The sequence below is a fragment of the Triturus cristatus genome, chromosome 1_2 (assembly GCF_964204655.1).
Source record: "Triturus cristatus chromosome 1_2, aTriCri1.1, whole genome shotgun sequence".
Lineage (NCBI taxonomy): Eukaryota > Metazoa > Chordata > Amphibia > Caudata > Salamandridae > Triturus > Triturus cristatus.
Window position 1 is genome coordinate 1,172,398,994 of NC_140580.1, and position 17,361 is coordinate 1,172,416,354.

Sequence of the window (17,361 nt, forward strand, 5' to 3'; positions counted from 1 at the left end):
TGCGAGAGGACTTTTCGGAGGGTAGCTTTCTGTCAGGAGAAAGGAGGAAGGTGAAAGGGACCGCTTATGAGGTCTGCCTATGGTCAGAAACAAAATTAACTTATGTTTCTGCTCCCTGATGGCCTTTTAATGTATGGGGTCACAGAGGTAGAAGAGCAACCTCAACTTCCCCCTGCACCCGCTTCAGTGGTGGTGCTAACCCAATCATCATTCCCAACCCCGATACGGAGCCGGACGTGTGCTTCTCCAGCACAGACCGGGGGCAGACTCCCTTTATTGGAGCTAGTGCCTTATTACAATAACAGGCCGGGATTGGTAGGGTTCTTCAGACCCTTAAGGATATTAAACATTAGAAGACCCAGAGGACACCTGGTATGAGGACCTAGTGGATTGGACACCTCACCAGATATGGCTATGGAGGAGGGTGCCTCATTTGCAGTGGTGGTGCGGAGGGCAGCTGAGGTCCTTGACCTTACACTACCCTCAGTGGCAACCAGACAAATGTCTTGAAGGAGGTGTTCCAAAAAGGAGTTGCCACCACTGAACCATTACACCCATATAATGAAGCCTGAATGATAAAGGGTGATGCCCCGAAACCTGTCCCAGGATGTTTGTTTCTGGTCCAGGGAGGACCTGACTTGGCAGTTCAGGCTGGGCCAAGACTGATTTGCATATGACTGGGTCCAAACGTGGATGGCGTGGTAAGCAAAATAACAATGGATTAAACCCAGATCTTTGTGACTGGGGGTGAATGTTTGCATTGTTCAGTATTCCGGCCATCAATTGTTCCTGTTGCTTTTGTCGCCCTAAGTGGGAAGGACATGCCCAGACGTGGGTCCCGTGCTCACTGTGCCACTGGATTCAAGCTAGACTGAGTGGGTGATGCCCTGAAAACGGTCCCAGGATGCTTGTTTCCGGTCCACGGAGGACTTGGCAGTTCGGGCTGGACTGTTCCCATGAGGAACAAGATCAAGTCTGATTTGCATATGGCTGGGTCCAAACTGGGGTGGCGTGGTGAGCAAATGAAAAATGGATTAAACCCAGATCTTTGAAACTGTGGGTGAATGTTTGCATTGTTCAGCATTCCGTCAATCATTTGTTTCTTTTGCTGTTCTCTGTACATCAGAGCAGACAAACTCAGCTGTCGATGCCCTGTGGATCACAAATGGCATCTCCATCCGGAGATGGAGCAAGGTCTCTTCCAAGAGTAGGGAGATCCTTGGTTAGATCTATTTGCCTCCACCGAGAATGCAAAAAGTCAACAGTTTTGGAGTTTCCAAGGCAGCTCTCGCTCAGAGACGCTATTCATCTCTAGTAAAGTTTCAGCCACCTAAATGCCTTTCCACCAATACCATTCTGGCTAGAGTTCTGAAGAAGATCAAGAACGATCTGGCCCAAATCATTCTAGTGGCTTTGGATTGGGCATGGAGAGCCTGGTATCCTGAGCTTTTGAGCATGAGCACTGGTCCTCCGATCAGGCTGCCTCTTTGGGAAGATCTTCTGTTGCAGCAGCAGGGCAGGGTTCTGCACCCAAACCTGACAAAAACTTTGCCTTCAAGCCTGGAGCTAGAGCGGCTACAGTTGACACTTTTGAGCTTCCGCCTGAAGTCTGCAATGTTATCTTGGCAGGCAAGCATCCTTCCACCAAGACGATATATGCCTGCTGTTGGAGCAAGTTTGTGGTATGATGCACAGATAAACATGTTGACCCTCTATCTGCTCCCCATTCTCAGGCTCTCTTGTTTATTCTTAGCTTAACCCAGCAGGGCCCTACTTTGGGCACATTAAAAGGTTATCTTTCTGCCATTTTGGCATTTCTGCAATTGCCAGGTGTAGGAGGCTGGCTTAGTATATGGTGCACACTTATGTAAGTGTGGCACCCTGCACTACTCAAGACAACCATTATGGTGATTTTAGTTGTCTTTGAAACCCCTTTGAAAGCTCTCTAAGTGGTAGCGGTGGAGAGCAGCCTTCAGGCTTAGTCCAGGAGTGTAAATCATCTTGTTTTACCAGTACTTAATCTTACGGTATAGGTTAAGTGAAAAAGAACCTCACAGTGTAGTTATAAAAATAGGTATTTATTATAAACACTCACTAACACATTGCAATATCTCCTACCCGGAGATATAAACACAATACACATAAATACTTTGGTAATAGAACAAGTAAGTTGCATAAATACACAGTGGGCTCCTGGGGGGACCAAACCATATACTAAAATAGTGGAATGCGAACCACGACCTAAGTCCAGAATGGACCCAGAAGACATAGAAGAGCCGGCGACCCAAGGAACCACCCAAGGGGAGTATCAAGGAACCCCACGGAGGTTGTGTGCAGAGTGGGAACACAACCGCATGCTCAATGTAAGTCATGGTTGCAGTTTTAAAGAAAAAGGATACTTCCCAGCAGACCCTGAAGAAACCCTGAGGAAGATGGAAGGTTGGAGAGTCAGCTACCCATGTATACCCCAGGAACCAGGATACCTACACTAGGAAAGCTGGGTGCATAGGTGCAAAGTGACATAATAGACCACAATGGAGGACTTCAGAAAAGATGCCGCTGGCAAAGGTGAAAGTGTCCAGTGGAACCCAAATGTGGGTTTAGGATGAGAGGTACCTGTAAGCAGAGCCTATGCCACTCAGGAGTGACCAGGAGGCACTTGAAAGTGCAGATATACGGACCAGGTGATGCAGAGGACGACCAGGAGTTCTGCACGAGCTGTCCCACATCGGATGTTGAGAGCCAAGAGGTCAGTGTTAGGCAGGGGCACCAACAAGCCTAGGCAGCGGTAAATAACACAGTCGTCGATAAAGGTGCAGTGTCGGTACCAGCAAGGTCCGAGTGACTCACCAAGAGCAGGTAAGTCAGAGCAGGCCACGAGCAAGCAGAGGAGCCCACTGGAGCCATAGAAGACCTTCGAGAGGACCCACGGGCCGGAGGAACAGGAGTCGCAAGAGGACCTCGAGCAGCTCACCAAAAGATGAAGGCCCACGGTGCAAAGGATGCGGTTCATGCAAAGATCTTGGCTGCAGGAGATGCTTGAGGCTGGAGCTTCTTGGAGCTCGAAGATCTCTGGAAGAGAGAGTCCACAAGCCTTGGCAACGGCATGTCGACGTGGTGCACAGGGGTTCTGTTCCAGGGGTTCCAGCAAGGGATACTGGCCTCAAACTTGGCAAGAAGACAGTGCAGGCATCAAGGGAGTTACAGACTCACCACCTGTGTTGCTGAGCCTTTCGGAGTCAGTGGGAGCCCAGGATCAGCGGAACGGTCAGCTTCGATGCAGTGCCAGCAGATGAAGGGGAGAAACTCCTTCACTCCAAGGGAGATTCCTGCAGGTGTCTTGAATGTCGACAGTTCCTGTGAAGAACCTGTATGGAGCACAGGCACAGATGTTGCAGCAGAAAAGCAGGGTATCGAGTTCAGGAGCAGTAGGAGTCTTCCCAGTTGCAGTCTCTTTTCCCAAAACGAAGTTCAGAGTGCCCAGACGGTTGAAAAAGTGGTATTGGATCTGAATCTTATCCCATGCTGAATCTAGGGACCCACCCACAAGTAAGCCCTTAAGTACCCTAAGAAAAGGTTTGGGACAAAGCAGGGGTTCCTGCCAGAGGAGGGGCTGGACAGTGGGGAGGATACTCCCATGTCCTTTCTCTAGTTTTGTGCCAGAGTGGGAGTCAATGGCTCCCTGAACTGGTTTCAGCTGGCATATGCAAGGAGGGCGCCACAAGTGCCATTCAAAGCAGTCTAGTGGTGCTGGCAAGCCCCCCCACCCTGTCCCAATACACTAAGACCTGTCTGGGAGGAGGGGGGGGGGGGGGTCACACGTCCTTGTGACAGGAAACCTACAGTCCTGCCTTCCCCTGCTCAAGCTTGGCTCAGCAGCAGGAGGGCAGAATCGTGTCTCTGGTAGCCAGCAGTTCTAGTTTGCTGTCCGGGTCTAGAACACTGGTACTGGGAGCACTGAGGGCCTCCCGGAGGAGCTTTACAGTGCATGGAATCATACCTCCTACACAGTTTACGGTGTGGGACTAGGATTCAAACATGTTTGATACCAAACACAACAGGGTTCATTATAGCCAGTTTAGAGATAGCCATCGCGTAAGGACGCATGGTCACTCTATGCATCTTAATGGCTGATGAACTTACAGCCCGGGAAATGGACTCCGGAGGCTGTAGGGGCGACCTGCTCATGCAGGTGCACCCTCACACCTAAAACTGAGCACACTGCCTTTAGTATTGAAAGGCCTTCTTGAGGGATGAATTATTAGTTTTGAGTGCAGTGACCTAAGATATAAGGAAACGTATATGTGTTGTAAATGATGCTAGCACCAGCTTACATAGGCTGCAATGGCAGGCCTGTAGTCACAATTTGAGTGGTCTGTCATGGGTGGCATAATACATGCTTCAGCCCATGGGAGACCCCTGGTGTACCTATGCCCTGGGTACCTTAGTACCGTATACTAGGTAGTTACAAGGTCACATATGTAGCCAATCTGGAGTGTACCTAAGACCTCACCATGTCCAATTTAGGGAAGAAGCACAGAGACTGGGGTCCTGATTAGTAAGATCTCAGTCAGACTAATCAGTAAAACATAATAACACCAGCAAAAAAGTGGGGGTGACCATGAGAGCAGGTCCTTCTTTCCTACACCATGTCAGCCATCCCTTTTCAAATCCCCTATTGCACATAGGTTTCTGAATGGTCTCAAGCACATGTTCACACCAGCGCCTTTTATCATGCCCCAGCAGGACCTCAACCTGGTTCTCACTTTCCTGATGTGCGCTCCCTTTGAGCTTCTCCACAACTGTCCACTCAGGATTCTGACCATCCAAACAGCTTTGCCAGTGCCGATGACATCTGCCCAAAAGGGCCAGTGAGCTACAGGCGCTGTTGACACATCCGCCAAACCTTACCTTCTACCCAAACAAACTGGTTCTTCAAACTAGAGTATCCTTCTTACAGAAGGTGATCACTCCTTGTATGTAGGCCAGTCCATCACTCTGCCTACCTTTTATGTTCCGCCTCAGACCGCTATAGAGTTTCCCCCGGCTGGACCCAAAAAGAGCATTTTTGTTCTACTTGGATTGTATTCATGAGTTCCGGGTGAACGATCAGCTCTTTGTGGGATATGTCGGAGGGAAGATGGTGCAGAAGTGGACCACCTCACGATGGCTTGTTCTCTGCATCAAAATCTGATTCGCATTGGTCTAAAATCTATCCCCTGACAGTTTGCGAGCTCATTCTACCAGAGACAAAACTGCGAACAGTGTGTTAGCCAGCAGAGTTCCTGTCCTGGGTATGTCAGGCAGCAACGTGGTCTTGTACATTACTTGCTCATATCCTAGGGAAAAACAAAGTAACAGTAACATCATACTAATAACAACAAGGAAACAGCGGGTAGAAACGCACATTTTAATTAAAATAGTAACACGAAAGCAGAAGAAATAAGATGTCTTACTGCAATATGGATGACTTTTTTGAGGGGAAATATTACTATTTTTTGCAGAGCCTTTCCACACACACTTTAGACCTCGACTATTTGGACTAGCGGCTTTTACATGCACACTTCAGGGCTTGTTTCCAGCAGCCAAGGCACCTTTATACTCGTAGCCTGCCCAATATTGGGCTTTTCATGCATGTGAAATCTGACACTAGAATGTTATGTCTAGTCTTGCTCTTCCAGGCCTCACGCTGACCTAATAATGTATATAATTCAGGTATCAGTCCCTGGCTGGAGGCTTACTCGTGCACACCTCACAATAGTCTCCAGGGGCTGGTCTCACACCCATGCAGTCCCTCAACTGCAAGGGCTCAAACTCAATCACATCTCATAGGAATCAAGTGACTACGGCCAATGTATGCACAATTGAGACCAATAATTAGGTCATTCCAAACATACTTCAAGACCTAAACAGGTTCTTGAATTTTTTTCTTGCATAACTTATACCCAACTGAGGCTAGATTGTTTAACACAGCCTTATGGTCCAAGTCTACGTCCTCAGGCGAGCTCTGTTTTCAGCTCAAGCGAACAGAAGCTTCTAGATATCTTTTAACTATGGCACCAATCAGGATACGGGCAACAACTTTTCTATTCACGTGTAACCTTTGATTAGTCTCACTCATTCATAAATAGGAGAAGGATATAGATTCACGTTCCCTCCTTCACCTCAGTTGAGAAGGAGTTCTTAAGCAGTCGGGCATCAGCACATGCAGAGGACATGGTGTAGGTTTTCATTGTGATGAATCTGAGTGATTCCCATCATTGCACACATTTACTACCGTTTGTAAAGTCCAATCTTGGTAGACATGTTTCAGAATCTCCCCATGCAGACAGGGGCACTTTGAGCAATACAGTCCCGATAATAAACACAATCGCAAACCCATCTTTAACATGGACAATGACACTAAAGTCAACACAGGATCCTTCCTAAGGAAGTTCTTAGCAGTTGTTTTGAAGGGTGTCTATAAAAGGCCTGGTCTGCTGTATAACAAGCCAACATTCCCATCTCCAACAGTGTCAAATGCAAGTAGGCTGGAAATGTAGTGATGCTTAAATAGGAGAAAGGTTAACTGAGTATGTTGTCTAGTTAGCAGACACAGTTGTATTCCTAGATGTTAGGGAAGAAGTCAACTAAAACGAAGTGCTCCTACAAGATGGCCTGCAGTCAGGCTGTATACTAACCTCATGGATTTCTGCTGATGATTTCATTTATTCTCAAGTCCAAGAGGAAGAGACCACCTCAAACCGAATTCAATGTTAACAAACTTCCCCAAAAGTCCGGTTCCAAACAACAGAAAGATTCAAAGGGGCTATTTTCCATCTCCAAGATCAACACATGCATGGGGTGAGGCAGTGCATTACTGCATGGTTTAAAGAACTTGCTGTGCACTTCATATCCCTCTTCGGTCAACATTAATAACCAGCATGTTATGTGTGTAGCCTAATTTGCAGATAGGGTCTTGTCAGAGACATCAAACATGGCTCCCTCATCACCTGCCGGAGACCGAGGTCAACCCTATCATTCACCTTTGTGTGGTAGATTGTGGCGAACAAGGAGAGCTTTTGAAAAAAAACAGGACTTTGGACAAAAAGGCAATTTTTCTGCCTCAATCTACTGAATTCTCACCAATTTCCAAACTCAGAGAAGGAAAAAATATCTGCTTTGTAACAGATCAGACTGCAGAAATATTGGAAAAATCAAAGAGGGAAATGATGAGGATTGCAAATAACTAGTGTACAGGCCAACATGTAAACAATCGCTCCCTTGTTTTCTGCATACACTCAGTGCCAATGCCTTTTCTAACTCTCGCACCCACACAAGATTTTAACATTATTTAAGATAAAGGTGAACAGAAACACAAAATGGAGGTCTGCAACGAGAGGGACTGTGCTCTTTTAGAAAGGTCGTCGAATGATGTTCACTCTTCTCCGGTCCTCTGGCGTCTAAGACTTCATGGGCTGAAGAGGAAGCAAACTTCCAAACTTAAAGTGCTGGATGACGGGGAACTTCTCGAGGCACTGTGGGAAGAAAGGATGGTTCAGTGAAACACATATCCACATACATTTTTCTAAGCCCCACAACAACTCCACAATATATTGATCAAACTTTCACAACCAGGTTTCAGAGGTTAAACATACATTTAGAACTGCAATACTGTCTATTTTGTACAAGTGGCTCTCTGAATCAGTGGGTTAGTGAGGACATCTGTGTCAACGGGTGGTCGGTAACTCACTGCATGCATGACACTGATGCCTAGGGACCGTACTTACCCTTCCTCAAGCACTGCCCTGGAAAACAAGAAGGGATTAGAATGTGTTATATAGGACATGTCTGCTTCCATTATAAAAGTGGAGTATCCTCCATAAAAACCTGCTATGAGTGAATGACCCTAACTAGTGAGTTCCAAAAGAACACGTTATTTACTTTTGGTAATACTCTTTCCGGTGGATACTCTGACTGCAGATTCTTTACCTTGTGAATACCCCCAGGAGCCCTTCTCACACGAGCCAGCAGGTTGCGTTGTGCAGCTCCATGTCTGCTTCACTTAGCCCCTGAAGGTGATGCTGCAACCACATATAAATCGCCTGCCCTGCATGCTAATGACAGTTTCCTCCTTGACCCTTTCAGAGCCAGAGCTCAACGACTGACCACGTGTGACCGTGTGCAGACAACTGGATTAGGACCATTTTCAGACGGAAACTAGACCGTTCCACAGATCAGGCAGATGGGAGGGTGGCGAGGAATATGCTCCTAGAGTTTCCACCTGAAAGATTACTGAAGGGAAGTAACTTGTTCTTCTGATGGATACTTCTAACCTTAGATTCCTCACCTTGTGAATAGATAACAGATCAGTACCTCCCAAGGTGATGGGTCTGTGGAATGACTCCGTCCAAAACGTCCTGCAGGACCAAACAGGTGAAATGTCCCTCCCACCGGACCTGGTTATCAAGGCAATAGTGCTTTGAGAGTGTATGCAGTGATATTCACGTTGCTACCTGACAGATGTCCGGACAGGTACTCTGCGCACCAATGCAGTGGTAGCAGTCTTGGCTCCAGTCGAATGAGACCTCAACACCTCTGAAAGGTTCTTTTGACATATGCATAGCTGATCCTAATACAAACTACCCACCTTGATATACCTTTCCACACTGCCTTACCCTTCTTTGTCACAGAGATCACCAGATAAGGCTCATCGTCCACCTGATATCCCTTGGTATGAGGATGTAAAAGCTCAAGGCTTTTTTGGGGTCCAAATGATGTACTCTCTTTTCTTTCAAGGGCTGATGTGGAACAGAGAATATCGGAAAGGTGATTGATTGTCTGATACGAAAAGGCATTGCAACCTTAGGAAGAAATGGCACCCTAGTCAGCAACACCAGTATATCCAGGAAAAAGGTGCGGGATTGCTGAACAGACAGACCATGTAGATCACTCATGCAATTAAGTTATCACTATGAGAAAGATGCCTTGAGAGTTAACAGATGTAAAGGACAGGTGTGCACTGGCTCAAATTATGCCCACTTCAGAAATGTGAGCACCAAATTAAGATCCCACTATGGAATCACAAAGGGCTTACAAGGAAACAAACCTATGAACCAAACCTTTCAGAAAATGCATCACAACCGGTGACTTAAACAAGGATGGCTTGTCTGGTAAGCGCAAGGTCCGAAAGGGAAGACAAACCTTTAACAGTGCCCACAGCAAGAACTTTCACAAAAAGCAAAACATTCGACAACTCTGCTTACAATCAATCAATCAATCATTTGTAGAGCGCACTACTCACCCCGTGAGGGTCTCAAGGCGCTGAGGGGGGGAGCTGCTACTGCTCGAACAACCAGGTTTTGAGAAGTCTCCTGAAGGTCAGCAGGTCCTGGGTCTGTTGTAGGTGAATGGGGAGGGTGTTCCATGTCTTGGCAGCAAGGTGGGAGAAGGATCTGCCGCCGGTGGTCGTTCGGTGGATGCGTGGAATGGTGGCGAGGTCAGCGGAGCGAAGCTGGCGGTTGGGAGTGTAGAAGGTGAGTCATTTGTTGAGGTATGCTGGTCCGGCGTCGTGGAGTGCTTTGTGAGCGTGGGTGAGGAGCTTGAAGGTGAGCCTCTTGTTGACGGGGAGCCAGTGCAGGTCCCTCAGGTGGGCAGTGATGTGGCTGTGGTGGGAGATGTCAAGGATGAGGCGTGCAGAGGCGTTCTGTATGCGTTGGAGTCTCTTCTGAAGTTTGGCCGTGGTTCCAGCGTAGAGGGCGTTGCCGTAGTCCAGCCTGCTGGTGACAAGTGCCTGAGTGACTGTCCTGGTTACGGTGGGGATCCATCTGTAGATCTTGCGACGCATGTGGAGGGTGTTGAAGCAGGAAGCGGAGACGACGTTGACTTGCTGGGTCATTGACAGTGATAAGTCCAAGATGAACCCCAGGTTGCGTGCGTGGTTGGTGGGTATTGGTGCAGCTCCCAGCGAGGCCGGCCATCAGGAGTCGACCCAGGCGGAGGGGGTGGATCAGAGGATGAGGACCTCTAATCTTGTCTGAGTTCAGTGTCAGGCGACTGTTCTTCATCCATTCGGCGACTGGCTTCATTCCTTCGTGGAAGTTGGTTTTGGCGGTGGCGGGGTCTTTGGTGAGGGAGAGGATCAGCTGGGTGTCGTCGGCATATGAGACGATGTTCAGGTTGTGCGATCGGACTATGTTGGTGAGTGGTGTCATGTAGACGTTGAAGAGGGTCGGGCTGAGGGATGATCCCTGGGGTACGCCGCAGATGATCTTGGTGGCTTTGGATCGGAATGGAGGGAGGCGGACTCTCTGGGTTCTGTCGGTGAGGAATGAGGTGATCCAGCCCAGGGCCTTTTCGCGGATCCCTGCGGTGTGGAGGCGTATGCGTAGGGTGTGGTGGTAGACGGTGTTGAAGGTGGCCGAGAGGTCTAGGAGGATGAGGGCCACTGTTTCGCCATTGTCCAGCAGGATCCTGTTGTCGTCGGTGGCGGCGATGAGGGTGGTTTCGGTGCTGTGGTTGCTGTGGAATCCGGACTGGGATGAGTCCAGGGTGGTGTTCTCTTTGAGGAATCGAGTCAGTTGTCTGTTGACGATCTTCTCGATGACTTTCGCCAGGAATGGTAGCAGGGAGATGGGCCGGAAGTTCTTGAGGTCCTTAGAGTCTGCTTTGGATTTCTTGAGTACGGCGTTGATCTCTGCATGTTTACAATTTTCCGGGAAGGTGGCGGTCTAGAACGAGCTGTTGAGGATCTTTCGAAGTTGGGGTGCGATGATGGAGCTCGCGTTATTGAAGATGTGGTGGGGGCAGGGGTCTGACGGTGAGCCGGAGTGGATGGTGTTCATGGTTTTGAAGGTGTCTTCATCGTTGACGTGGTTCCAGGAGATCATGAGGCCGGTGTGACCGGGGGGCGGTGAGTATGCGGTGTCGGCGGCTGTAGGGGGGGTTTGAGTGTTGAAGCTGTCGTGGATGTCTATGATCTTGCAGTGGAAGAAGGTGGCTAGGGAGTCGCAGAGGTCTTGTGACGGCGGGATGTCGTTGGAGCTGGGGCTGGGGTTGGCGAGGTCCTTCACGATGTTGAAGAGCTCTTGGCTGTTGTGCGCGTTGTTGTCGATGCGTTCCTTGAAGGAGGTCCTTTTGGCGGTTTGGATGAGTTGGTGGTGCCTGCGGCAGGCGTTCTTGAGGGCTGTGTGGTTGTCTGGTGTTTGCTCAAGGCACCATTTCTTCTCGAGTCTTCGGCAGGTCTGTTTGGATGTTGGCGGTGAACCAGATGGCCGTTCTGTCGGTGCGTCTGTTTGAGAGTTTCTTGATCGGGGCGAGAGTGTTGGCGCAGTTGTCGATCCATTGCCTGAGGTTGCGGGCGGCTGTGTTCATGTCGATGTGGTTGGTTGGCAGGTTTCGGGCGAGGGTGGTCATAAGCTGGTCTTCGGTGACCCTGTTCCAGCTGCGATGGGGTATTCGTTGCGGGTGGTTGTGTGCGGTGTTTTTCTCGAAGAAGAAGTGGATGCAGCGGTGGTTGGTCCAGTGGAGTTCGGTGGTGTGGCTGAAGGTGACGTGGTTGCTGGCAGAGAAGATGGGGTTGAGCGTGTGTCCGGTGGAGTGCGTGGGTGTAGTGACGAGCTGTTTGAGACCGAGGTTGGCAAGGTTGTCCAGCAGTGCGATGGAGTTGCTGTTATTGGTGTTCTCGAGGTGGAAGTTCAGGTCTACGAGGAGGATGTAGTCTGTGGAGGCCAAGGCGTGCGAGCTGACGACGTCTGTGATGGAGTCACTGAACTGTGGCCTGGGTCCGGGAGGTCTGTACACAAGGGTGCCTCTGAGGATGGTGTTGGGATCAGTGTGGATCTGGAAGTGCAGGTGTTCGGCAGTGCTGAGGGTGTCTTTGGTGCTGGTCGAAATTCTGAGGGTGTTCCTGTGGATGATGACGATTCCTCCTCTTGCACCGTTGGTGCGGTCCCTGCGGGTGATCTTGTAGCCCTCCGGGATGGCTATGGCAACGTCGGGTGCCGATGAGGTGTTCATCCAGGTCTCCGTCAGGAAGGCGGCGTCTGGGGAGGATGAGTCGAGCAGGTCCCAGAGTTCGACGGCGTGCCTGTGGACGGAGCGGGTGTTGAGCAGTATACATCTGAGATTATTGTGGCCTGCCTTGGTGGGGGAGCAGGACGTACTGGTGTACGCTGGCTGGTGAAGCTGCAGTTTCGGCAGGTGAAGGGTCCGTGGGTGCGCTTCAGGGTGGCCTGGAAGCAGGTGGTAGATCGGCCGGTGTTGAGTGCGTGGAGGAGGTTGTCGTCGTAGCGGCATCTGGTGTTGTGTTGCTCGCGGGGGCCCGGGGGTATGACGCTGGGCGTGGTCCAGGCGCAGACAGGCCTGCCTTAGGCCCACCGGTGCCGCCATTAAGAAGGGGAGGTGGGAGGGAGGGGCAGCTGGGAGGCGGGTGGGATAACGAATGGGCGAGCTAGGGGGGCGGGGCCGCAGGGGACGCAGTGGCGGGAAAGTTGGAACCAGGGTGGCTACAGGGAGTGAGGGGACAAAAGTAATGGAGGGAAAGTAAAAACAACAAAAAAGGAAGGCAGTGCAAGCCCAGAAGAGCGGGAAATTACAGTGAGAAATACAAAGCAATTTCCAGTGAGAAAAAACAAAGCGAGTGAGAGCGGCCACGGGAGGCTAGAACTCACGGAAGCAGCGAAGATGAGGCACGGCACAGACAGGTGGAGCTAGCTGTGCGGCGTGGGGGAGGGACCTGCCTGTACACAAGGGTTCTTATGGTGAGAATCACACCAGGCCATGCCTTGGCATAAACAAGGTTTCTGGTCGTACGTCTGCCTGCCAGAATTACATCTGCGACTTGAGGAGGTAGGTCGAATAGAGTCAACTGTTGCCGATCAATCTACACACATGGAGATGTAGGCTGTGAGGGCCTTGATGCAAGACCCTTCTCTAATGCTGCAATAGATGATCCTGCCAAAACGGAGGACAGATGCCCATGCTCAAAAGTTGTGTGTGCCACACTCTCCTGGCCCAATGTGAAGCCACTAGGATGACTTGGGGCCAGACGTTCCTGACCTTCTGTAGAACTTGAGGCAGGAGAGAGAGAGGTGGAAAGGTATACAGGAGTCCCAAGCTACACTCTATGCAGAATGTATCTTGGAGAGAAAGCCTTCTTGGAAACTCCAGAGTGCAAAAGTGTGCGTTTTCAGTGGTGGGAAAATATCGAGCCAGGGTTCTCCCCACTGCTAGCAGATGCCCCATGCCACCTTGGAGTGTAAGTGTCATTCATGATTCATTAAGTGTTGCTGGTTGTGTTCATCCACCCGGACGTTTAAAGATTCTGCAAGCTGGTACACAGCCAGGGAGATTCCCTGACGGCTCAACCAACTCCAGAGACTCACAGCTGTCTGGTACAGGACTCCACTCCACACTGCCTGTTGCAGTACTGCATGGTGGTGGTGGTGGCTGTGAGGACTTGAAGCAGCCCACCTCCCCCCCTTTGTTTGGTAGAATGGCCTACAACGGCAAGCAGATGACCTGCAACCCCAACAGGTTGAAGTGGAGCCAGGTCTCTGCCGGAGTCTGTCACCACGGTCAGCTGTGGGTGGGTTAGGGAGGGGAGTCTGTCACTGGTCCAACTGCAGTCGAACAGTCACCACTGAAGATCTTTTGCAGTCTCCTTAGAAACCTCAGTTGAATCGGACAGGCTCCCTTGGTGTTGAGTCGGACAAGTTACTTACCTTCAGTAACGATCTATCTGTAAGAAACATAGGTTAGTTATAGATTCCTTACCTTAGAATTACCCCTAGGCGTCAGACTGGAACCGCAAAGTTTCTTCCTTAGCAGTACCACTGCGCGTCGGAAGCGGTCGTCGGTCGACTCCACTTTTGTCGTCGGCGTTGTGGTCTCCGGGATGATGTTGCGGTAGCTACATAGATGCCCTGCCGTGCGGACTTCAGTTCTGTACACGACTTTCCACGCCAGAAGCGCAGAGCCATGAAAGACATTGACCACTGGCGCACAAAACTAGGGCCCTGAAATGAAACCCTTAACCGTAGAAGTCAGTTCGCAGAACGGGGAGGATGGTTGGAGCGGTAAGTAATCTATAACTAACCTATGTTTCTTACAGATATATTGTTGCTGAAGGTAAGTAACTTGTGCATCTGAAAGAAACACGTTAGTTATAGATTCCTTACCTTAGAATAGATACCCCAGCAATATCAACCCCGGAGGTGGGTCTGCGGACTAAGTTCACGCCAGAAAGTCCTAGAGAACAGAACGGCCAAAGAAGCCGTCTCTCTGAACTTGGCTGTCCAGGCAGTAGTGTTTGGTGAACGTGTGCAGCGATACCCACATTGCTGCCTGACAGATGTCATTTAGGGGGGCTCCTCGTCCCAAAGCAGTGGTAGCCGCCGTCGCCCTGGTGGAATGGGCACGCAGTTCCACTGAAGGCTCCTTCTTTGCCAAATAATAGCAGGCTTTGATGCACAGAACGACCCACCTGGAGATGGTCCGTTTGTGCACGGCCCGACCTTTCTTAGCGCCCACGTAACCAACAAAGAGCTGGTCATCCACCCGGAATTGTTTGGTGTGATCCAAGTAGAAGGAAACTGCACGTTTTGGTTCCAGACGGTGGAGCCTCTTTCGAAGGATGCGGAGGCGGGAAGGAGGTGGGCAAAGTGATGGTTTGGCCAATGTGGAAAGAAGTAACCACCTTGGGAAGAAAGGAAGGTCTAGTTCTAAAGACGACCTTGTCCGAATGGACAGCCAGAAAGGGAGGCTTGGAAGAAAGAGCTTGTAGCTCACTCACCCTGCGTGAAGAGGTGAGGGCCAACAGAAAGGCAGTGTGAGAAGTCTGAAAGGACAGTTATGTAACGGCCCAAAGGGAGCACACATAAGATATGTAAAAACCAAGTTCAAGTCCCGATGGGGCATTATGAAGGGAACAGGAGGAAAAAGATGAGTACTGCCCTTAAGGAATCTATTTACAACAGGGGACTTGAAAAGAGAAGGCTTGTCAGGAAGCCTAAGGAAGGCTGAAATGGTAGAGAGGTAGCCATTAAGAGTGCCCAGAGCAGAGCCCTGCTGGGCCAAAGAAAGAAGGAACAAGAGAACCTCAGAAACAGGGGCGGAAAGGGGATCCACAGCCTTTGCTGTGCACCATGCCACAAATCTGTTCCATCTGCAGGCGTATGCCATCTTAGTGGAGGAATATTGAATAGGGGTCAAACCCAATATACCCTTGAGGGCTTGGGCAAATAGATACGAGAAGGTTAATGTGCCAACAAGGGATTTGTTTTAAAGTGACCAGTTAGTTATAAATTTCAAAGATTTGAATCAATAAGTATGTTAAGATAAATTAGCATCAATTTGAAATCAATTCAATGAACTGAACATCATAAATATCTAATGATGACAACGCACACGGGGGTTTCTTTTGTGATTTGATCACAGTGATTTTTATAGTCTTATCCAAAGTAAAAAGAGTACAAAAAAGATATAAATTAGAGCAATATATCATGAAAACAGGGGACGGAATTAAGTCCTCATTTCATCTAAATATACACATCAATTCCTGACAATAATTGCTTATACAAGGACTCCATATAGAGCTTAGCAACAGCAACTGCCAGTTCGTATTATTGCGGGAGTCAATCCTGCCGTGGTTTTATTGTTTTCTGTCGTTAGTCTTCGAAATACGAAATGTGATCCGTCTGAATCGAGGGCAGCGTAATTAAGCACTGCACTGTCATGTGCTTTTAAGGAATAGCTGTGGTTGCAGTTCAACACAGCTGAGAGTATAAGCTCTATATGGAGTCCTTGTATAAGCAATTATTGTCCTGAAGATGGTCTGACGGATTGACAACACCCAAGACCGAAACGTCGACTTTACCATCCAATTCCAGTTTACATGTTATGTACAGCAGATTGTATGCTCAGAAAGAGTTTCATCTCTGTTCAAACCAATCAGGAATTGATGTGTATATTTAGATGAAATGAGGACTTAATTCCGTCCCCTGTTTTCATGATATATTGCTCTAATTTATATCTTTTTTGTACTCTTTTTACTGAGTTCGTCCGTCCTGGCGTTCAGAGAACCTCTCAGGTGTTGAACCACCTGGGATATGCCCTGATGTTCCAGCCATGTCCAGAGGCGGAGGGCCTCCTGACATAGGGTCCACGACCCCACCCGCCCTGTTTGTTGCAGTACCACATGGCAGTGGTGTTGTCCGTAAACACCTACACTATTCTTCCCCGGACAGAGGGAAGGAATGCTTTGAGTGCAAGATGAATCGTCCAAAGCTCCAGCAGGTTGATATGGAGCCCGGACTCCGCCGGAGACCAGAGGCCTCTGATCTCCATCTCCCCATGTGGTTGCCCCATCCCAGAAGTGACGCATCGGTCACCACTGTGAACTCTGGTTGTGGCGCTGAGCGGGATGTGGCGGGGCACCCCTTCCGTAGCCACGAAAGAGGCAGAAGGTAGACTGCCCAGGGCGGGTGGTGGAGAGGCCAAAGGACCTGGCTGTAGCCCGAGAGTTCTTAAAGCACTCCAGCGCGTTGTCTGCCTTGTTGCCGAAAAGGCGACGGCCATCAAAGGGCATGTCCATAAGAGTGGATTGGAAATCTCCTGTAAAAACCAGTCAACCTTCACCAGGCGTAGCGTCAAAGGGCTACCGACGTAGAAATCGCCCTGTCTAGTGAGTCGTATGTATCCAGCTCACAGCGGATGATAAACTTTGCTGCGTCTCTCCCTTCGGTAACTGCTCGAGAAAGCACTGCCTGGGCCTCCTCCGGGCACTAAGGCAGCACTTGCGCAACCGTATCCCCCACAGAGTGGGTGTAACGGCCCAACAGACATGCGGTGTTTACCGACCGCAGTCCCAAACTGGAGAAAGAAAACATCTTCTTCCCAAGATGGTCCAGCTTTTTGGATTCCCTATCAGGTGGAGCGGTAGGGAATGCGCCCTTGGAGGGTGAGGCTTGGACCACCCAGCTCTCAGGGGTGGGTGTTGGGAGAGGAAAGTGGGGTCGCCCGGGCGGTGGCAGTGGGCAATCATCCTGTCCACAGGAGCCCCTGTGTTGGGCCTGGACCAGGTGCCCAAAAGGATATCCGTGAGGGCTTCATTAAACAGCAGCAGGACCCCAAGTCGGGCTCCGAAGAGCTCGCTGCTGGTTGAAGCACCTTTGTCAGGAGGTTAGTCCCGACTGCCACCGTAGGTAGCTCGAGGTGGAGACCCTCAGCCGCGCTACGCAACACCACTGCGTATGACGCTCCCTCCTCCGTAGCCACGGTAGGAGGAGACAACATGCCAAGGTCTGGGGAGGTATCCAGACCAATGACTTTCCCCAGTTTCTCTCTTCAGTTCGGTTCATAACCTAACTAGTCGGTTAAAGG

General features: G+C 49.8%; 1 protein-coding gene across 3 annotated transcripts in view; it reads right to left on the bottom strand.

Moving 5' to 3' along the window:
* Window positions 1-5,396: 5,396 nt before the first annotated feature.
* PTPA (protein phosphatase 2 phosphatase activator) overlaps window positions 5,397-17,361 on the bottom strand; it is a 725,494-nt gene continuing 713,529 nt past the window's right edge. For all 3 annotated transcript variants that reach the window (XM_085614012.1, XM_085614013.1, XM_085614014.1), the window contains exon 10: window positions 5,397-7,517. In XM_085614012.1, the coding sequence (XP_085470138.1) occupies window positions 7,443-7,517 (75 nt within the window). In that variant the 3' untranslated portion in view covers window positions 5,397-7,442. The remainder of the gene's footprint in view (window positions 7,518-17,361) is intronic.